Raw genomic sequence first — 22,325 nt, 5'->3', positions numbered from 1 at the left:
ATGTATGTATGTATGTATGTATGTATGTATGTATGTATGTATGTATGTATGTATGTATGTATGTATGTATGTATGTATGTATGTATGTATGTATGTATGTATGTATGAATGTATCATTGTATGTATGTATCATTGTATGTATGTATGTATGTATGTATGTATGTATGTATGTATGTATGTATGTATGTATGTATGTATGTACGTATGTATCTATGTACGTATGCATGTACGTATGTATGTATGTACGTATGCATGTATGTATGTATGCATGTATGCATGTATGCATGTATGCATGTATGCATGCATGTCTGAAACCTGCCCACCGTATCACGCAGCAGCCTATTCAATCGTGAAAGGCTGCTCGGGAACAGCAACCTGGGTCACAACCCAACCCAAGCCACATAGAAACATCTGCCATAGTACCTTTCTCGTACCACAGCGACACTGCTCAGCTGCCCACCGGGTGGCTTACTTCGCCAAGGTGTAGCCGATGGTAGCCAGGCAAGAACTTGAGGCGCTAATTAGACGGCACCGCCCCTAAGCGCACCGAGCTAAGCGGATTGAGCAGCAGCGGTTACGAGGAGAACGTGATTCGAATGATGCTTGCAAAGTAGCTAAACGGAAGTTTGGGCGTTAATTGTGCGTTGGCCTGTTACACCAGCTAGATCGTACACCAGTAACTAGACGCATGTGGTACAAAGAGTGTCGTTTCCGAAACGAAAAAAAAAACGAAAGCTGCGGCTGTTTACGTTCAGAAGTGTACCGGAGTGCAATTTCGCGTGAATCCCTTATTTCGCGCGCGTGGATGCTGCTTTAGCGCTCATTTCTGCGCAGATGGGTGGTGAACACAACATAGACGCGGTACACGAAAACGATGCGTGGCGCATTGAATCTCCGATAAGCCCATGGTATAGCTACCTAGAAGGACAGGGCAGCTATATCGTGGGAAAAATTAAGGGCCGCATTCCAATTTGTCCAAACATACCGTAATTCCAGTTTGGACATGTTGTTTACCAAAATGTAAGAGTAAGGCAACTCAAACCCTGGACAGCCGCGCTCCACTTCAGCGATATCACGCCCTTTAACGTCAGTCTAGTTTATCGCGCGCCTGCCATCTCTGCAGGTGACATTTCAAAGTTGATGACTTTCACACTTGCGCGCTATGCAGCCTGTCGCATCTGGAATGCTTTTGGAAAATTGACCCGCAGATTTCATGTGGCGGAGGTAATCCCACCGGTGCAGTTGTCGGCGTTGGTATTTGATTTGGGGGTAAGTCTAAGACTGCTTTCCTGCTTTCCTTGTTGTAGAGGTCGAATTACGTTCGTCTCGTTAGTGTTCCTGTAAGAAACATAGAATCCCGCAGCTGCAACCAGCAACCGTAATCAGTAACTGTGTCCCGAAGGCATACATTAGTCGAGCAGCCGCAGTGGCCCGGTGGTTATGGTGGTCGACTGCTGACCCAAAGGACGTAGGTTCGATCCGGGCCGCGGCGGTCGCATTTCGATGCAGACGAAATGCCAGAGGCCCGGGTACTGTGCGATGTCAATGCACGCTAAAGAACTTCAGGTGGTAGAAATTTTTCGGAGCCCTCCACTAAGGCGTTCCTCATAGTCTGAGTTGCTTTGGGACGTTAAACCATATAAACCAAACCTATAAATTTGACAGAAAAGGTTCTGGTTGGCTACTTCCGCAGAAGTCTAGTGGTTTTGAGCACCCGCCTCACATCCAAAAGTTCGAGGTAAATTGACATGCACCGCTTTGTACTCACCAGTGATACAAAGGGCACACACGCTTTCGCCTTCCCTGTTACTCAGCTTGTTTAGAGTGAATGCTTGGCAAACGATTTCAACCCCACAAAGAGTTGGCATGAACACCGTGTGCATCGACCCGCATTGGTCACAGATGCGCATGCGCCACAGAAATTCATTATCACATTCATCTAATTGGCTACCCTGTAATGCCAGTGTAATTAACCTGCCCGTTTTTTCTATCGTCCTTTATATGTTTGCTTACGTTAAATTTTTAATTATTGGAGACACTGAGAACAAACTTCATTGGGCCTATATCTATAGATCGTTGATATTAATTGAGAAAGGCCCAACTTTCGCCAGAAATGGAGGTTATATGCGCTAAAAAAAGATCAAAAAGTATAACGCAGGTGTCACTGCAGCAGTCCAGTTAGCACATAATCTGCGACCGTCGACAGAGTTTGAGTTCTTCCGGTGCTTCGTGATCAGTAGAACAGTTGCTGTCGTCATAGGCCTCACCCATGAGGCAGGGCTGCAACGGCTTTCGCTTCAAGACGGTGATCGCGGAGTTCTGTTCAGTGCTGACTTCGCGAGTTTTAATGAAGTGGGGGAAAATTTTAGGATGGTAATTTCTTCGCAATAAATGCATCTTTCGGTATCGGAGACAGGCAGAAATATCTAGGAAGATATCGAGAGTCAATTTTTACAACTGACAAGATTTTGATTGAGCTCTCCGCAGTTCCCTTCCAAAGTTTCCCTCAGAGATTGGAAATGAAGTATGCAACTACGAGCGGCAGTTTCTGCTCTTCACCCCCCCCCCCCCCCCGACGTTGCATTTACGAGTGCTTCGTCTCTAATAAAGCGCACTCTTGGACCGCGAAGACACCGTGGTAAACTATCATCAGCAGTGTTTTAAACGTACTGCGCTTTCACGAGTTGCGTCCTTTACTCAGATGCAATTTCAGCCTGACGGGCATACGCAAAGTATCATCAGGCCTCTGCATACATGAATAATGAAGGTCTAATATAAACTAGGGCATTTTGAAAGGTCTACTGCGGTAGCTCAGTGGTTATGGTACCTAGCTGCTAAGACGAAGGTCTCAGGTTTAAATCCGAGTGTAGTACATCCTAAACACAACGTTCGTATTTTTCAATGACAGCAATGTTCAGGTGGGGCAGAACAACACTCTCCAGGGCATACAAGCAGCGAATTAACGTGATCGGAGTCGTGTGATCAGCAGAGGAGCTGTTTTACAATCATGCTTGTTCAATGAAATAGGCCTAGATTCTCGTCTGTGACACTTGCGTGTGTTGTGCTGTGCTGCACTGTGCGCGCCTACACGGTGTACAGTGCACACCACAAATGTGCATTTGCGCTTGTGCCGAGATGTGTGTCTGTATTCGTTCGGCTTTTCCAGCAACAGTGCGTGATGTGACTGCACACCCGTTTGTACCGGGATGTGAGAGTATTTTGTGAGAGTATTGTGCTTGTGTGTGCATGTGTGCAAGACATAAGTTGCATCAGGAAGACATGCGCTCCATGTGCTACATGTCGTCTCGCGGGATGAGTGCCACCCAGTCTGTTCGTAGTCTCCTCTAACTCAGACCACTCCGAGCAATTCATTGTATTATGACACAATATCATCCTCTAGTCGTACCCTCACTCTCCTTCTACTTTCACTTTCTCCCTTCCCCAGTGTGAAGTAGCAGACCGCGGTCACCTTACCGCCGGCCAACTCAATTTTATCCCCGACAAGAATTTTATAGAGCTCTCCTAAGTTCCTCCCTCAAATATTGGAAACGAACTATGCAACTACGAGTGGCAGATTCTGGTCCTGTCATCCTCCAATGCTGTTGCATTTACGAGTCTTCATTTCTAATAAAGCACACTCTTGGCCCGTGAAAACACTATGGTAAACTGTCGGTCCGCCGCGTCTTATAAATGTACTGCGCTTTCACGAGTTGTTCCGGTCACATGACAACATTCTTTCTCTCAGAGCCTTGCACAAGAGTTTGAGATAAAATGAAGATAAGGCAGTAAATAATAGCGCCAGATCCATGCTGCAAAACAAACTGGAATAGAAAAAAGAAAAACTAGGTCTGAATCTTTATTTGACAGGCGACTCTGTCTTCTGCGAAATGAAGGTTCGCGATTACAAAGTGAAACCACGGAGAGAAAAGCCAGCATGCGACGCTGATAAAAAGAGAATTTCAGAAATGTCAGAAGGTCCTTATGGCGCACGCCGACTTACTGCGCAAGTATACGTGCGAGCAGCGCACAAGAGGCACGCGGTTAACCAGCGCGCTGCTACTGTGTTATATGGAACCGCCTATCAGCTCAAGCTGACATGGCCCCTGTCACTGGCAAAAAGATATGCGAGTATGAAAACTCGCTCAATCTGCGCAAGACACCAAGCTGAATCAGCCCCAGTTTCGTAACGTGGGCAGAGGTTAGCGCAGACCGTCATGGCCTGGCTTACCCGCCGAGCAGCCTGCCTACGCCCGTGCGGTGATCGTTCACTTGATAACAGAGGTAGGTGCTCGAAATTTCCGGAAGACTAATTTAATGTTACGTCAATTTGAATTTGCTTTTCTCTCTTGATTGATTGTTTATACAAGAATTTACCGATACCTTGCAGAATTTAGTCGCAGAATAACCTACAGAGAAGCAAGAAGTAAAGCCCTCTTTTTACTCGTGTGTGAGAGCAAAGCAAGGAGATAGAGAGAAAGTGAGTTAATGAAAGGAAAGGTGGAGAGTCGGCCGCCGGTAAGGTGACCCTAATAAGCTAGATACATTACAATTCCTTTCCATAGCGCAGGGGGAAGTAACGCTAAGCCTGCCTTTTCTGCTACTTTGCTTAGTTCGCTTTCACTTGCTTCGACGCTCCCGGCACGATCCCGCGAGAGCTGCCTTTCATCTACGTGACACTGTTATGCGGCTGCTATCGTCCCTGATTTGTGTGCTTGACGTTGCACATTCACACAAGATTGTTGACTCTTTTTGCTTGAAAGACATTTTTTTTTGCCTAAAGTTTACTCATTAGGAGAATTTTGAGCAAAATCACAAGTCGTGGTTGTGAGCTTGAGCAGGTCGGTTTAAGCGGATGTAGGAAAAACTATGGTGCTTGCCCAGTACAGCTAACAACTGCGAGGAAAAGAGGAAGGGCGTTAGGTGAAGCGAAGTCGATGGCCGGCATTTCCGAGCCGGTTCGTCTGGCGCTCCAACCCACGCTATTCGTCGGCGTGGTCGGTTTCGTCATCCGGGGAAGTACGCCTTTGAGAAATAACAACTCCTGTTCATAAAACAGAAATCCAAAAGGTTCAGGAAGCAAAGACATCTTGGGAATACAGACAGCCACTGGCCTCTTAAGAGTAAGGAAGAGGGGTAGGGGACGAGTTTGCCGGCGAGCGAGTGCAGTGACTGCGTGTTAAGTGCGCTTAGCCAATATATAGCACGACTGTTTATGTGTATAGCATTGACAACAGCTGAATGCCTGACTCCTGAGATGGTTGCTTCAGAGATTTTGGAGAAGGATGATTTCTTTAACTTTACCCGAACTGATCAGATTCGCCCAGGGTGCGGTGCAGAGAACGGAAAGGACGGAAGATGCAGGAGTTACGGAGTTCCTTGAGTTTGTCCTCCGACTATAGTGCATAGTGTGCCTGCTCATGGGAATGTAATCGAGTGAGTACATGCTGGAAGCATATGAGGAGGTAGTGAGGCTAGTTTATAGGGCAAAAGAAAAGTCCGAGTGAAGCTCAGCGAAAAGACAAATTAATTCGCTGCAGAAGGTTGTCTGCAAAATTCACCTACACTGCAGCGCTCTCCACGGTAGTATTGTGTTGCACTCGCAAAATAGGCTGCAAGTTTAAGCAAGAAAGGAAATCGAGGTTACAAGTCGCTCCTATTGCCTGTCTGTGAGATAAGCCGTCTGGCAGAAATGAAAACAGGCTCAAAAGTCGCCGCCTTCAATACCTGTGTATTGCAGAGCGAGAGGCCCCCACATAAAACGTGGGCATTTCAGAGTTCAACGACTGTGCAGAGCATGTGTGCAATACAAGAATTCTTTGTTTTGTGCTCTTGTTTTTCCTTCACTTTTTTCAATCCCCACAAGCTTTTCTTTTTTTTTTTTACTGAACAGTGTTTTTTACAGTTTTCAACAGAGCCTTAACCACCTGCACAGACCTGTTCTCCTGGCGGAATAAAAGCAGTGAAGATTCACATGTGTTGGTTATCTGTTTGTTCAGTCGCGGCTTTATAGGATACCTTTCGCCGAAAAACTGAGGTACACGTCCACCAGTCGTTCCGTCTGCATCCGCTTGCACTTTCATTTCACTATTTTTTGGTGCGGTTGCAACCTATGGTGACATATCACTGCAGCAGAAATGTCGCTGTGAGCGGGTGGGGACAATGCCGCCATCATTGAAGGCCTCTGCCAAATGTATGCTGGGAGAGCAGTGCAGTGAGGTAACGCGGGACTGCCTAAAAGCCAACTGCTGTCTCCTGTGGCGTGCAGTTCGTGACCGCAGGGCGAAGCAGACCATGGCTCAGCCGATCGACTACGCCACCTTCTCGCTGTTGACCGGTGCGGGCCTGGCTGTGGGCTGCTACTTTTCCATCCGAAAAAAGCGACCACTGGGGGACACCACTGACGAAGTTTTCTTGGGGAGCAAGTCTCTGCAGATGCTTCCTCTGGCAGCCTCAGTATTGGCAACTGTGGGCTCCGGTACTGGCGTCATTGGATGGCCGTCGCACATGTACGCGTACGGCATGCACACGGGCTGGATCTGTGTTTCCAACTTGCTACTGATCCCGATTGCCGTGAGCGTTGTCGTGCCTGTCTTATATAGGCTGAACATCACGTCAGTCTTTCAGGTGTGTTTTGTGCTCTCTTATTAGCGCATTATGTTACCAATTTTTTCATTGGCCCGAACCGTCCAGATTATCGAGATGGGTTTTGATTCCTTTCTTTTGTTTTCCTTCCTTCCTTCCTTCCTTCCTTCCTTCCTTCCTTCCTTCCTTCCTTCCTTCCTTCCTTCCTTCCTTCCTTCCTTCCTTCCTTCCTTCCTTCCTTCCTTCCTTCCTTTCTTCCTTTCTTCCTTCCTTCCTTCCTTCCTTCCTTCCTTCCTTCCTTCCTTCCTTCCTTCCTTCTTTATTTCTTTATTTAAACACATCACCTATGACGGCCTCTCAACAAAGGCATCAGATTTCGAGGATTCGGGACTGGAACCGCTGGCCGAAGATGGCATAAAATACAACCAACAATTCTAAAGGAAACATCTCCGAAAACAGTAATGAATATAACACACCGTCATCATCACCAGTCTAATTACACCCACCGAAGGACAAAGGCCTCAGCCATGACACTATCATTAAGCCTCTCCCCTGCTAGCTGTGGCTACCTTAGCACCGCAAACATCGTATTCTCACCCACCCACCTAATTTTCTACCCCCCATTGGTATACTTGCCTTCTCTGGGGATGTAGTCCGTTACCCTTAACGACCATTTATGATCTTGCCTTCGCGTTACATTACTTTCACGTGCCCATTACTTCTCTATTTTGGCTAGGATGTCATTTCCTCGGGTTGGTTCCCGGATCCACACAACTGTGTTGCAGTTTCTTAATGTTGCACGCGTAAATTTAGCGCGACCGCTTTAAGTATCCCGCCTCGCAGAAAAGCCAGCGTCGTCGTCGGCGTCGTAAAAATCCATGCGAAAATTGCCAGAGAAAGAACCTATGTGGCAGGTGGGCCACCCGGCACCGGATTGTGAGCAAACTGCCCACCGTGGCAGCTGGGAATTAATTACTGGCCGGAGGGACTGCTCGGGAAGAGCAACCTGAGCCGCACAAGCCCCACCGGTAGTAACACCTGGTATTGTATAATGGCGGCGCATCTTTTAACCGCCGCCCCAGTGCGCCGGAGGGTTGCGAGGACTGCCAGGGATCTAAATGTAAAGCAGAGAATGACCATGCCTCCTCCGCGGGTGCTTGCTCATCCGGGCCACTTTGTGTTCGTACCTGGCGCACGGCGCCATTCTGCATATATGGGCAATGAATAACTAATTAATGTTATCGCGTCCTGCCCTTAAGGCGCAGCTTAAGTGTCCCTTCCGAAGCCTGTGGGGCGCATAAACGCGGTTGGCCGGGATAGTAGCTTGAACTTGTTGGTTTTCCATCCTGATGTCAACAGCGCAGAACGCAGTCGAGACACGATAAGAGAAGCACCCACAATGTTGCGTGTGCTTTTCATCTCGTGTCCCGGGCTACGTTCTGCGCTGTAAACATCAGGATAAACGCGGTGGCGCTGACCCAGCGCATGGCTTAGTCCTCGTCACCAGCCTGACTGCACCCAGTGCGGGGCAAAGGCGTCGTTCATGTCTCTCCAATTAACCCTGTACTGTGCCAGCTGCGGCCACTGTATCCAGACATCCACCCACGTAACTTCCTGCCACCCCCTGCTACGCTGGCCTTCTGGAATCGATTCCGTTACACTGAAGAACGATCAGTCAATTTGATTTCACACAACGTGCCCTGCCCAAGCTTACTTTTTCCCCTTCATTTCAACTAGAAAATTATTAACCAGCGTTTGTTCCCTGAGCAGCTCTACCCCTTCCTGTATTTTAACCTCAAACCTATCATTTTTCTTTGCATAGCTCTCTGCCTTATCCTTAATTAAAGCTCTACACCTTAGCCTTCATGTTTCTGCGTCATAGGTGAGTACAGGTAAGATACAGCTCTTGCGCACTTTCCTTCTGAGAATCGTAATGGGCTTTCGGCCCCTCGGGGGGCGGATGAAGAAACATTCTCCCCACCCCCTCTCTCTCTCTTAACAGTGACCCTATGTTGGGTGCCAAAACACGCCCTTTTTCCCTTTCTTTGGCGGCGTACCTACAGACCACTTCAAGCTCCCTCAGCAGGCCCAGGCCGTTGGATTGGAAGCTAGGCCCCGGATTCGCGGGCTCACTCTCTGGTTCTAGGGTCAAGGGCAGTATAGCGGCCACGAAGGATGCCCTACTCCGCTTGCAGGCTTACCGTTATAATCTCATTCTTGTGCTGTTATGGAACCACGGTTTCCGGATCCGCCAGGTGCCAGGGAGCATGGTGGATCTTGCTGAGTCTTGAGAACTGTGTCTCAGACCTGATGGTCATGTCTTTTCCTGCTCAGTCATATGCAGGCTTATAACTTGCCTTGGCCGTTCTCGAGGCCGAGGTTCCCCTCCTTAATAGCACATTTCAAACCCTTGAGCAATCACCGTGCGTAGTCGGCGAGTCTTCCATGACTCTTAAAATATTGTGCCACTTCCTGATCAGAACCACAAAATCATGATCGGAATCCTGATCAGCGGCTACATAAAATCGAGGGCAAAGGTCTCCCAGGAGTTTGTGCTTGCTATAGGCTGATGTAAACCAGGTAGGCTACAACATCTAGCTTTCACGCTGTGCATACACGGCATGGCACGGCAGCAGCCGTCGACGTAGTGGTGCTCCCTGAAAGCGGCTCGCTGTGCGGCATAACAGCCTAGAAAAGCCCATATGTGCCTTTTTACTTGTCAAGTACCGTAGCAAAGCTGTATCGTGGTCCCGTAGAAAGTTCCGCAAGTCTCTCGTAGCAATGCTATCTAAATTAGAAAGCGGAACCCCCGACTAATGGACTTGAGACATAACTAGGCCTGCTTCTTCGTAGGGTCTGTCTCTTGAATGCAACATAGAATCAAAATACCTAATCAGGACTCCTAGTGAGCCTTAAGAAACTGTGCTGTGCACAAAGAATGCCAAGTACTGCTTTTCGAAAGTTTCTGCTATGCAGCACGTGGTACTGGATGGGAGCACTCTTAGAACTTCGCGGAAAAAAAAATCAATGAAAAAAATAGGTTACGAAAATAAAATATTGAGCGTGCCGAAGGGGCGAGAAACGGGAAGGACTGCGCGTAGATCTTCTTCACTGCTGTTATGTCTGCAAAGCCATTCCTGCGATGCTGCAACACTCACCATCTATGTAGGCATTCAGTTAACGCCGCCGTAAAAGAAGACGACTCCTCTCTCTCAGCCTTCTCCCAGGCGCTGCCAAAGTAGAATGTTCAAGGAAGGGACTTGAACTAGTTGCGTCGCTAGCCGCGAGAACGACAATGGGGCCGCAACGCCGTGGTCACCAGACGACGCTCCTATCTGCGTCTCCGTCGCTGTAACAAAGTTGGTCGGAATGGAGTGTTCAGCGCCGCGGTTGGGTCCATTCCAGTGGCGGTGGGCATAATCTTCATACATGTCCTGAGAAATTGGACGACGCGGCAGGGCCCAGGCAGATCCAGCAAAACCGGCCTCAATGCCTGCTCTCAGGGGCCATGCCTCATGCGTAGCTCTCGCCCGCCTGATGCACTGTGTTGTGGCTCTAGTTTATTATCTACTGTTACCAAGAGCAAAAGGCACTTTTCCTATGCCCGTAATTCTTTTCCTATGCTCATATTTTCGCATCATCTAATGTATTGTGCGCATCCCCCGGCCCTGGCTTTGTCTTTACACTGAAAACATGGCGTGCGTCTTTGTTTTCTAATTGGAGTTTGAGTTAACATAACTTTGTGCACTTCATTTCTAGCACTTTATTTTGTATTGTTATTTTATATCTTTCCTTTCATAGCTATAGATGAGCAGGTATTCTCTCACCCTCCTTTTGTCTATTGTTCTGGCTTTTGCTTGTCAGAGAGAGGCTGAAATGTGAAAATTAGGTGCGCATTTTCAGCATTAGCTTGCCTCGCAGGGTGGAAGGCATTGGAAAAAGCCTCAGTTTTATATCAAATTATATCACCGCCCCACATTGGCGGCGAATATTTTTGTAGCGCATCAAGTCTTCGACCTCAAGAAATTACTGAGAAATGTCTGTACATCCTAGATAGCTGGTTCAGGCAATCCTTATAACGTCCCGACATTTATTTTATTCGCCCGCGCTAACCCAAATGCCCAACTATAATTTAACTCACCCATGTGTAAGGAATAACTGTATGTTCTAATGCGAAATCAGCGTGTTGATTCGGGGCACTTTTAAGAAAAAAAATTCACTACCTCGCCCTAAAAAATAGATTCGAGGAATTGAAGGGGTGATGCAGGTGGTATTAGCTAACGTAGGTTTACTGAAACCACGCAAATTACATGAAGCCTAGGACGCACACATGACTATATTTTTCAGGAAAAAAATCTGAGGAAGATTACTGCCGTGTAACGCGAGATGATGTTAAGGTGTTGTCGTGTCCGGTCGCTGTGTTCAATGCAGCGAAAGACGCACACGGTACTTTAAGACTTTGTTTATTTAAAGCTGATGAGGGTGCGACCAGCGTCGACCGAGGCAGGAGCCGAACTGGCCGCCCGAAGAAAGGAGGGAGCGGAGAAGCGTCCACGGGAGGGAGTGGCTTCCCAAAACAGGAGGAGGATGCGGGGGCGCACCATGGGGGGGCATCTGGCGACAGCGTGCGACGAGGGGCAAGTGGTCGTTAGGAGGAGGATGCGGGGGCGCACACACACAAAAGCAATAAGGGGACACAACACTTCCTTCCCCCTTAGAAAGTTGCCTGGTATCGTGCAGGGGGTCGGCGCTCACGCGTGGAGGCGCGCTGGCTTTGTGCGCTCGGGGGAGAAACACTTGTAGGCTGGCTGTTGTTCGCTGTGTCTCCTAGGTCTGTCCTGGGCGAAGTCTCTTCTTCCGGGAAGAGGTGCCAGGCTATGTGGGAAGATGGTGCACGTGTTCTCTCCGCTGGCGGATAGCTCTCAGACGGCGTCGTAAATCTACGCAGCTGGTTGAGATGTCGGCGTGCTACTGTGCCATGTATGTTGACGAGCCAAGAGCGCAGGCCTATGCGTCTGACAATTGTAGCTTCCTCCCAGCGTGGCTTTTTCAGAAACTGTCGGGCGAGGACGCGCTGCCCCTCATTAAGCGTGCCGCAGCGCGGAATTGCTTTTTCTTCCCGGAACGTCTCTGCCTTTGGCTCGGGGAGGATGGCTGTGAGCTGGATTCGCATTTCACGCTCGAACATCATTTTCGAGGGGGTCTCGCCTGTTGTGCTCTGAACCGTCGTGTGCTGCTTGAAGAGAAAGCGCGCAAGGCGGCGCTGCAGCGAGCCTGTCTGATCTCTTTCAAGGGCGCGTTTTAGCTCGGCTACGTAGCGCTCGGCTTGTCCGTTTGTCGCTGGGTGGTAGGGGGCCGATGTAACTGAGGAGATCCCGTTGTCGCGATAAAACTTGAGAATCTCCGCAGACACAAACGGTGTTCCGTTGTCAGATACTACCTTGCGCGGCAGGCCGAACGTTGCAAATAGTGATCGGAGGTTGTCAATGACTGCTGCCGAAGTCGTCTGTCCCATTTGCCTTATCTCAAGCCACTTTGTGTAGGCATCTACGACCACAAGGAAAGTGCAGCCCTCAATTGGTCCTGCAAAATCAATGTGCAGTGTGTGCCATGGTGTGTCTGGCTTTTCCCATTCTGGGACAGGAGCTTTCGGCGGGGCGCTCCGGCTGCTCTGGCAAGGCTTGCATTCTCGCACCACTGTTTCGATGTCGTTGTCAATGCCAGGCCACCACATGTAGCTTCTGGCACACTTTTTCATTGCAACGATGCCCCGATGTCCGGCGTGGATGAGAGACATAGCTTGTGCGCGTAGTTCTCTCGGCATCACAACTCGGGACCCAAATATGATGCAGCCGCGATGGGTGCTCAACTCTGTAGCTCGCCTGCGGTAAGCGTCGAAGTTGTCCCCTTTGAGTTTATGCACGTTGCCTTGTTGAACAGCTGTGTAAACTAGCCGGAGAGCTGCGCACTTCTGCGTAGATGCTGCAACTGTGCCTGCTGTAAGCGGAGGTTCTGGCAGTGCTTCGAACATCAGAACGTCTCCTGGTGGAAATGGTTCGTCAACAGTTGCGTCTAGTGGCAGACGGCTTAGCGCATCGGCGTTTTGATGTTTACTCCCATTGCGGTAGACCAGAGCGTAGTCGTACGCTGAGAGTTTGATGCACCAACGTGTCATTCGCGGAGACAAAGTTGGTGGCATAGGCCTTTGTGGTCCCAGAATGCCCAATAGCGGTCGGTGATCGGTTATAAAGGTCACCTTTCGGCCGGCAATGTACTGGTGAAAATGTGTCGCCGCGTAGACGATGGCTAGCCCTTCTTTGTCAAGTTGCGCGTAGTTGCGTTCTGCTTGCGACAACGTACGTGAGGCGAAGGCGATGGGAGCCTCCCTTCCTTGCTCGTCAGTTTGCGATAGAACCGCGCCGACTCCGTACGGTGATGCGTCGCAAGCCAAAAGCAGAGGCTTCCTTTCGTCGTAGTGGCGGAGGACTGTACATCTTCGAATCAGGTCTTTCAGGGCATCGAATGACTGCTGATGGCGTGGCGACCATGTCCATGTCACATCTTTCCGAAGGAGTTGGTATAAGTCGTTGGCCACGGTAGCTCTTTGTTCCAAGAACCGGTCGTAGAACGTCAAGAGTCCGAGAAAAGCCTGTAGCTCCTGCTTGTTTGTTGGAGCTCGTGCTTCTGTGATCGCTCGCACTTTGTCCTCGGTAGGGTGAATGCCTTCTGCATCAATTCGGTGTCCCAGAAATTGCACCTCTGGCACCGCAAAACAGCATTTCACTTTGCTTATGCGCAAATTTGCGTTTGATAGCCTTTCGAGAACGAGCTCTAGGCGCACTGCATGCTCTTCAGTGGAAGTGCCACTGATGATGACATCATCAAGGTAGACACAAACTCCTGGGAGGCCCTGAAGAACTGTCTCCATGAATTTTTGAAATATGGCTGGGGCTGCAGCTACGCCAAAAGGCAGTCGCTTGACTTTGTACAAGCCCTTGAGTGTGTTGATTGCCAATAATTCAGCAGTTGACTCGCTCACCTTGAGCTGCTGATACGCCTGGGTGAGGTCCAATGTGCTGAAGACTTTTGCGCCACGCAGTACACTGAATACTTCTTCAGGTGTCGGTAGCGGGTAAGAGGACGCTTTAGTCGCAAGATTGACGGTGCTCCGGTAGTCTCCGCAGAGGCGTATGGTTCCGTTCTTCTTGCGAACTACGACAAGTGGTGTGGCCCATTCTGAATGCTGCGTCGGCTCGATGACACCTTGCTGCTCCAGTTTGTCCAACTCTTTTTCAACTGAATCTCGGAGAGCAAACGGCACCAGCCTGGCCTTCAGAAATTTGGGTTGCGCGTTGTCCAACAACTCCAGTGTGACCGGGGGCCCTTCGTTTCCTGGAATCTCTTCCGAGAATACTCTTTCGTATTTCTCTTGCAGTTGCTCAACCATGTTCTGGCTCGGCGTCTGGTGTATGCCGCATATCATCACGCCTAGTGGAGAAAACCAGTTTCTCCCTAGAAGGCTTGATCCTGTGCCCTTCACAACAAGCAGAGGTAGCGTATGGGTCTGGCCGTTGTAGTTAACCTGCACGTTGGCAGAGCCCAATAGTGGCAGATTCTGTCCTGACCACGTTCGCAGGTGCGTGTCGTCTTGTTGCAGGGCGGGTGCGTCAGATGGCCATGAAGTTCGGAACGTGTCCTCACTGATCAGAGTACAGGCTGCGCCGGAGTCCACCTCGAACTTAATCAGCTGGTGATGTACGCTTACTTCTGTAAAAATCTTCGGTCGCGTGCCGAGATTCATGGTGTTCAGGTCGTACAACACAGATGGTGTTGCTGATGTTGTTCCATGGAGATCAGATAGCGGCGTATTCTCTGAGGCGTTGACGCTGTGATTAGGCTGGGAAGGTGACTTTATCTTGGCAAGTCTCCGTTTCGTAATGCATGCTCTTTCGATATGCCCTCGCTTGTGGCAAAAATTACACGTGGCTGACTGGAATCGACATCCCTGGGGGTTGTGTTGGTCGTCACACCGCCAGCAGCGTTGTGCCTTTTTGACCGATTTTACAACAACAGAAGGCTTGCGCACCTGGTTGCTTGTCTGGTGTACCGGCTCGGTGTTCCGGCGAATCCCTCTCTGCTGGTGACCGGCGCTCTCCGCTCGAACGGCGATGTCGTAAGCTTTGCTGAATGTGAGGTCCTTCTCAGCGAACAGGCGCTGCTGCAGTGACTCGTCACTCAGTCCGCACACAAATCTGTCCCGTAACATCACGTCCAAGGGAAGCATGGTGGTGTTAGCAGAAGAAGCTGCGTCTCCCTCCTGCCCGGTAGCTGTTGTCGACAGCGTTCCAAAATTGCAGTCGGCAGCGAGCTTCTTGAGCGCGGCTACGTAGGCGCTCACAGTTTCTCCTCCCAGTTGATCTCGTCGTTGGAAGCGAGCCCGGCTGTAGACCTCGGATGGCCTTGGGTCGTAGTGCTTTTGCAGCGCTTTTACGATGTCGTCGTAAGACACTGCCGCTGGTGTGCTTGGCTGAATAAGGGCGCAGACAGTATCGTAGGTCTGCTCCCCGCACAGCGTCAGCAGGTTGGCCCTCTTCAAGGCTGGGTCTGTGATGTTGTTAGCTTCAAAGTAGAACTGAAGGCGTCCAACCCACGATGACCACGATGAGCCGTTGAATTCTGGTATCTGATTGGGAAACCCTCGCGTAGCCATGGCTTGTCAATAGCGTTGCGTAGCGCGGGTCGAATCCACTTTCTCGTCGCCACTGTCGTGTCCGGTCGCTGTGTTGAATGCAGCGAAAGACGCACACGGTACTTTAAGACTTCGTTTATTTAAAGCTGATGAGGGTGCGACCAGCGTCGACCGAGGCAGGAGCCGAACTGGCCGCCCGAAGAAAGGAGGGAGCGGAGAAGCGTCCACGGGAGGGAGTGGCTTCCCAAAACAGGAGGAGGATGCGGGGGCGCACCATGGGGGGGCATCTGGCGACAGCGTGCGACGAGGGGCAAGTGGTCGTTAGGAGGAGGATGCGGGGGCGCACACACACAAAAGCAATAAGGGGACACAACAGGTGTATACATTTCACGATATAACGACGTAGAGAATCTGAGGGCATCTTCATGTAGGTATAGTTATAGAGCGCTCTTTGATGATGATGATGATGATATCCTCCAAGAATACTTTTTCTTCGACAAGCTCTCCTCTCCAATCCGCCACTTTTGCCTCTTTCCTTCCACCTTCCTCTAACCACCGCCTTCTAAGGAACTGTACCTACTTCTGAGTTTTCCCCGTGACAATCACCCTCCGCTAGCGCCTTGTTGCGCTCTCGCCATACATTACTTAATCCACGTTAACTACGCGGTATGGTTACCAGGATGGTTCTTGTGGTAACCCCTCTCGAGTTGTAACCAGTCAACCAATTACGCTTTCCTCCATTCTCCTCATAGCCTAGTCTTTTAATGGTAACCACATTCTGAGTGGTTCTCATTGCAACGTATGCACCGGTTACGCCGAATAGTGTTAATACTATACTACACCGACGCTCAACCCAAGAACGGGCATTAAACAACTGTCCTGTAAAAAGGAAGTGGGAGAATAAAGGGGAAGAAAATATTACTTTTCTCTGCAGCAAAAGTATAAACTTTATCACCTTTTTAACGTTGTTAGAACCGCGGCTCTTCAATGCCTATCTTTCCAGCTTCATAGCTAAAAAGATTGCACTAAAACGTGCCTCGTCATTTCTTCGCGTCTGCACACCATAAGAGGTCGACCAACACACTGGCAACATTTTGTCATAGCTGTTAAAATTTTCGGTCAAATTTTAACACAGAGTTTTTTTTTTCAGTATGTTCGGTTGCGCTATAACTTGACAGTATCTGTGATAGCATCTCTTACGTACATCGCCTTATCAGTAAGTACTAATGCAATATTTTCTTATCATATAACTAGAATAAAATGCGTAGCCTGTAGACTTATGCATTTTGCACTTTAATATCCTCTTTTTTCAGCAAATGACAGGAGCCGTAGCAATCTATGCAGCAGCAGTGGCCGTATCTACTTGTAAGTGTCTGATATGCAGTTCGCTTCTATCTTTTCCAACTGCACGCACGTGCAGTTAGAAAAGACACGTTCAGACACTTAAGACACGTTCGAAACACGACAATCATCGAAACGAATAATTTTTTGGGAGTCAAGCGGGCATCAACGAAATGAAGGATGGGCTCTGAACTGCCCGATATCGAATGCGCTTTGCTTGTCTTCTCGTGAGGATTTGCCTCCAGGCAACGATGAAAATAAGTTCTGCGTGGCTTCCATGCTCCTTAAAGATCTGTGAAGCCGTTTATATATGAGTTCACCTTATAACAGCCTAACGTTTTGCTCTCACTCACAACGGGGTTCCTTTCGCACTTGTGGCATTAATTTGGGCAATATATGCCTCGTTGGTCTCGTTGGTCTTGCATCATTTTTATGAATTTTGATTCTTTTGAGCATTCATGCCTATATGCACTCTCTTCTTCAGACTGCGGAGACTATAATAGTTACATTTTTTGGGAGGCATACGAGAAAGACCGGTCAGCTCTTTTTGAAACAGGATTATCATTGTAGAGATATAGGGTGCTAGACTTCGAGGAAAACGCAATGCTAGTTTAATGGTAGTCTAATTAACTAAATTATACCAAATAATTTTGAACTATTTGAAGTATTTAGGAGCTCTAGCTACCAGGTATCAGCTAGCAGCCATAACAGTTTTTAAAATTTAGGAAACTAGATTGGTCTGGGTGTTGTTAAGCAACAAATTCTGGCCATCCATGCCTGCCAAACAACCCCCACGAGCGCAGGCCATCTCAAGGTCTTCCCGTGCTTGGTATTTTATCTCGAAACTTATTTGTTATTCGCACCATCTTCAAATAGTTATTAGAAGGACTGCAGCCCAGTTGCGTTTCGTACGAACACTTGCTAGTTGAGGCAGAAGGGTAAGATACACCAGCAGGGACCAAATGTGTCGAATATTATTTTACTCTTGGCGTATGTTTTTCTTATATCGCAGTGTTTAGCATCAGCGCTGCGTGGTGCTCAGTCGTCATTGGCTTGGCAGCAACAGCATACACATCCCTGGTAAATATTTTAAAGTTTCTTGCCAATTCTTCTAAGCAACAATTGTTCACAGGCAACAGAACACTTGCTTCTGTACTTTCGAAAACAAACCATCCCTTGTATTTTCAAATAATGTTCCTCAATCGGTTTACGTGGGCATTGCAATTTTCATACGTGCTGAGACCGAGAGCAAAGCAGCGGTTAATATGAAGTTCGGAAGAAGAACGCCTATGTACAGCACGACCGGACATCACCATCTGAGCACTCATATTTCGATTGAAATGCTACCTGTCTTCGACTTGAAATCATATTCCTGTCCCGATTACGATGTCTGAGCTTCATATTAAGTCTGACTTCTAAACATAATTAGATGAATGAAATCCTGTAGGCAAAAATCCGTCTCCGTTTTCGAAGTTTGACAAAGCATCTGAAATGACAAATAGACTCTCAATGCTTGCGGCTGATTGCATTTCGATGGTGAATTACCAAGAGGAGTTCTGTATAGAGAGCAAGAACGTTCAAACCATATACAACAAAACAAACATAGCATTTGTCTTCATTTTTTCCTGCGTTTTTTCATGTGTTTTATTCTATTTAATCTGTACACTTCGTATCTATAAATTCAGTTGTGAGACAGCGCTTGTCCGTGTTACCTTGCGTCCGCGCCGTTATTCTTTCGCACTGTTTTTTTTTTCTCGAAACTTATCTAATCTCGTGCAGACGGCCCTGTATATGAAATCTCACATGCGGCAAGGGCTGGAAAGCATGACAAGAAGTTGTCGTATTGTCATGCTTCATGAAATGAAGTGCACTGTTGACCTCATGCGTGATGGTTATATTGTGGTACATCGCAGACTGTTAGTGCATACCACTTACGGAGACAGTGAACTGATCGGTAGAAACAGCAAATATGAAGCTAGCAAATGAAAAACGGGACATAGAGCATATAATTTATGGAATCAAAATAGGAATACTTTAATTGGTTCAAGTCAGTATCACCTCTATAATTTCTGCTTTTTGTGAGAGCGGCAAGATATATGTAAGCGATGGCATATGATTTTCGGGAGTCCTACTGAACCAAATTTATGCAAAGACTTCATTAAGAACGAACACAGCTGCAAGTCAAAAACGGTTAAACAACTTTGCTTAATTAAAATTTTTTGCCCAAGAATGCAGAAAATGCTTTCACTCCACCGATGTCGGAATATGCGCTGTCACAATAAGCATGAAGCAACTTTTTCGAATCTGTATAGCGATATTTTGGGGTCCTTTATTTTTACTTTTTACAGTAATGCTTTCGTCTGTTATATGTGCATCACCGGTGTGGTTTCCCGGACACCCTTAGACCATGAAGAGGGGGGGGGGGGAGGGGGGCAGCTGTTCCCGTCTCTCAGGAGGCGCTCTCGAACTAGCAAAACAAGCTCAGCTGGAATCTAGCTGCTAAGTGGCGAAGGAAGGTAACCATTTTATGGCCAGCTTTCGCCGGTTGCAAGCCGTTGAATAGATCTGAGCCAAACGCTCAGACTAAAAATAAACACGTTTTGGCAGTAAAAAGACAACACAGAGCAATTATATAAGTCATATGAACACGTGTACAGTATTCTGCACAATGATGCAACACACGTAACAAAATAATTAACAGCGGACACCTTGCAACCATTGTACACTAAGCCGGGGAGAGGTAAACCAAATTAGCAGAAATTGTTAACCGGGTACAGTGACAGTCTAACGACCGGACAGACACGATGAGGCCGTCCCGAGGACTGACGCGTGCCCCCTCACAGCTCCGTGGCGGTGTGGGTGGTGTTGTCCTGGATGTTATGCGGGAGCGCTTCTTTTGAATCCAACTACAGAAAAGGATAACTTGCATTGTTAAACGACCCTTATGGGGCGCGCCATGTCCGTCACTTGTTGCCAAGGCAGGTGCGCACACAGACGTAACGTCTGCAGTACAACTTTGTCGCTCTCCCGCCGAGGCGCGCGTCGTCGTTGATGAGGTAGCGAGAAATTGTCGATAAGTATCGGCTTATTTTTCTCCTCCAGTCGATGGCTAGCTCTGTAGGAGGAAATGTGAAGCGCATCTACGCACTCTCCGTTGGTAATTAGTGCCTTTTTTCGGCGTCGTTATCGGTCTTCTGCGTTCCCGGCCAAAGTTTCGTTCACGCCATGCTACCTTCTTAATTGTGCCCCGGGGTTTTTGTCATCAAGTAATAATTCGTGTGACTATATGCATTAAATCTGCGCTCAGACCACTCTCGCACGTCACCACTTTCCCGTAATCTGTGCGTTGTAAATAGATGTGCAGGTGCAAAACAATGTTCTAGCTTGAAAAAATTAGCGGGATAATCCATGCAACGGCTATATTAGCCCAATCAAGTAGTGCATGTGTGTGGTTCAAAGTTTTCACCTTATGAATATACAACGAACAACAAAAGAAACGTTGACACAAAAGAATGCGTTGTTCAGTTGTTCTATTGCATCACTTCTAAGCACCCAGCGAAAGCGTACCATGTACTACACGATACTACATAAACTGACCACCGAGGCAGGCGTTAAATTGACGACTGATCGCGAGAGGTTGCTCGGGAGCATCCGCCTGTGCCTGACAAGCCCGACCGATGGCATCACCTGCCATCGTAGGGCTGTGGCCTATCGCTTTACCATTACGCCACTGCTCCAGGAGTGGTATGAGGACTCCCAGCGATCTATGAATGTAAAGTTGAGAATTGAGAATTCCAGATATATATGCATTTATACATTAACTCTACCGTTTCACACCCTAATGGTGGAGCTCTCGTTTCTCCTGCAGGTCTTTAATCTTATATGGGTGCCTAACATTTAAAAGCTGTTACTTTAACGGCTTCTAATATTTCAGAAGGGTTATAAAGCGACAAAGATTATAAGATTCGTATATCCAAGCAATGAAATGTTATAACAGTTTGTTGCTACCAGGCCAGCTAGTGGTTCCAGCAGCAAATGGCACCAGCAGGCACTGTGCCCCGCAGCTGCCAGTTGTAAATTTGTAAATTGACACAACTACTACCGTTCAACTACAAAACTGTTTAAAACAGGTAGGTTTTAAAGTGGTTAGCATGGGAAACCTTGCAATTCTACATTTAAAAAGGTATATCCTTCTTTCCACTCCCAGGGAGGGCTCCGTAGCGTCGTCTGGGCTGACTGTTTGCAGGCACTCCTTACTGTCTCCGTGCCGGTGATCATCATAGCCAAAGTGGCATTTGACAGCACTGCAGGCCGCGTGCGTGTGCAGCCGCTGTCTCAAATCGACCCGCGCAAGTATTTTTTCAAGTAAGCTCCACAGTACGCATATCTTGCACAATAATCGAGATTTCGTACTGTTAACTTTTTTTTTGTTCTTTGTTCGTTACACTGCGACAAACCTCTAGGCCGGCACATCTAACAATCTAGCAAGCAAGTATAGATCCTAAATGTTGGTCTGCGTAGATACTGGATGCCGTGAATTGATATGCAGGTGGAGTTAGTGCGAAATAGTTCCGCATAAGCAGCTATTGCAATACATAACATACTCTAACACCCACTCTGTGTTACTTTTGCGCCGCCAGAAGAACCAAGATGCTGAAAATCCAAATAAATATTTGAAGTTTACTGAGTTTTTGAGCTTGAATAGCAGAAATAGCTGTAGTGCGCAGAAGAGGGAAGGGCAGTCCTCTATGAGCGCCCACAGCGCAAATGTCAGATTATCGCGTGTACATTTTCAGAGCAAGCAAAGCGTTCAAAAAAGAGTGTTGCCAAAAACTCCAAGCAAAAACACGCCAGTGAGATTTTGCAGCTAAGTTTCGTCCGCTTTTTAAGATCTTAATTATCTCAAAGTCATCACACGAGAGGAAATGCAGATGTCTCTTTATTATACCACGCCCTTCACGGCGAGCTGACCACACGATAGTAACACCTTGCACAGAGCAACTGCATAACCATCTCTGAAGTTAAGGCCAAGCATGTTTTGCCAGGAGTTTCACGGTAAGTTAAGTGTGAGCTATTGGCAAGAAACGTTGCCATGTGGAGCAATAAATGCTAGGCAGCAATAGGCGGGGGGAAATGATGCGAGGCAACAAGGAAAGCATCATACTCAGCTTACTCTGCAGTAAGGACTGAACCACGCAGGGAAATTTGAACCTAAATAGGGCTGTAAGACTATAGGTAAAGACTACTTAAGTGTGTGGGTCCATGCCACGAATTATTGGGTCCGTAAGGCCACATTGACACGGCTTCCACCTGTGCGCTAAGAGCGGGCGCGAGCACACCCCTCAACCACCGAAAATTTCGCTCCCAAATTTTTCTTCGCGCCACCAAATACAGTAAAAGAACGCTGAAACAATAGCCAGCTATTGTCGCTGAGAATTTTTGCGGTGGTGCGGTGCCCAAGCAGGCCATGCCTTGTCTGCCAACACTAACGCTTAGACCTTTCGTGATCAATGGTTGACGTCCTGTTAGGCCTCGATATATGCGTACAGCCGGCCAAATCTTTAGCTGGCGTGCGTGATGGCCACGTTTTCCGTGCTCCTGCAGCTTATGACGGCGCAAACTTGCTAAGATATCAAATTTAAGCAGGGGCTCACTGAACTCCTGCTTAATATAGAGCTTCTCCCAAGTTTGCTTCGTCACAAAGCGCAGGAGC

At 48.0% G+C, this 22,325-nt stretch overlaps 1 protein-coding gene across 2 annotated transcripts in view; it reads left to right on the top strand.

Moving 5' to 3' along the window:
- Nucleotides 1-1,144: 1,144 nt before the first annotated feature.
- The window catches only part of LOC149359532 (sodium-coupled monocarboxylate transporter 1-like), a 38,950-nt gene continuing 17,769 nt past the window's right edge, over nt 1,145-22,325 (top strand). The window contains exons 1-6 of one of the 2 annotated variants that reach the window (XM_089571728.1): nt 1,145-1,269; nt 6,266-6,624; nt 16,422-16,487; nt 16,585-16,636; nt 17,625-17,692; nt 20,820-20,977. In XM_089571728.1, coding sequence (XP_089427854.1) covers nt 6,292-6,624; nt 16,422-16,487; nt 16,585-16,636; nt 17,625-17,692; nt 20,820-20,977 — 677 coding nt within the window. In that variant the 5' untranslated portion in view covers nt 1,145-1,269; nt 6,266-6,291. The remainder of the gene's footprint in view (nt 1,270-6,265; nt 6,625-16,421; nt 16,488-16,584; nt 16,637-17,624; nt 17,693-20,819; nt 20,978-22,325) is intronic. The other variant, XM_089571729.1, reaches the window with a different exon arrangement.

This window comes from Amblyomma mixtum, chromosome 2, assembly GCF_055824585.1.
Source record: "Amblyomma mixtum isolate Tamu chromosome 2, ASM5582458v1, whole genome shotgun sequence".
Taxonomy (NCBI): domain Eukaryota; kingdom Metazoa; phylum Arthropoda; class Arachnida; order Ixodida; family Ixodidae; genus Amblyomma; species Amblyomma mixtum.
The sequence above is the reverse complement of the archived record's forward strand: the minus strand, read 5'-3'. Positions and strand labels throughout refer to the sequence as shown.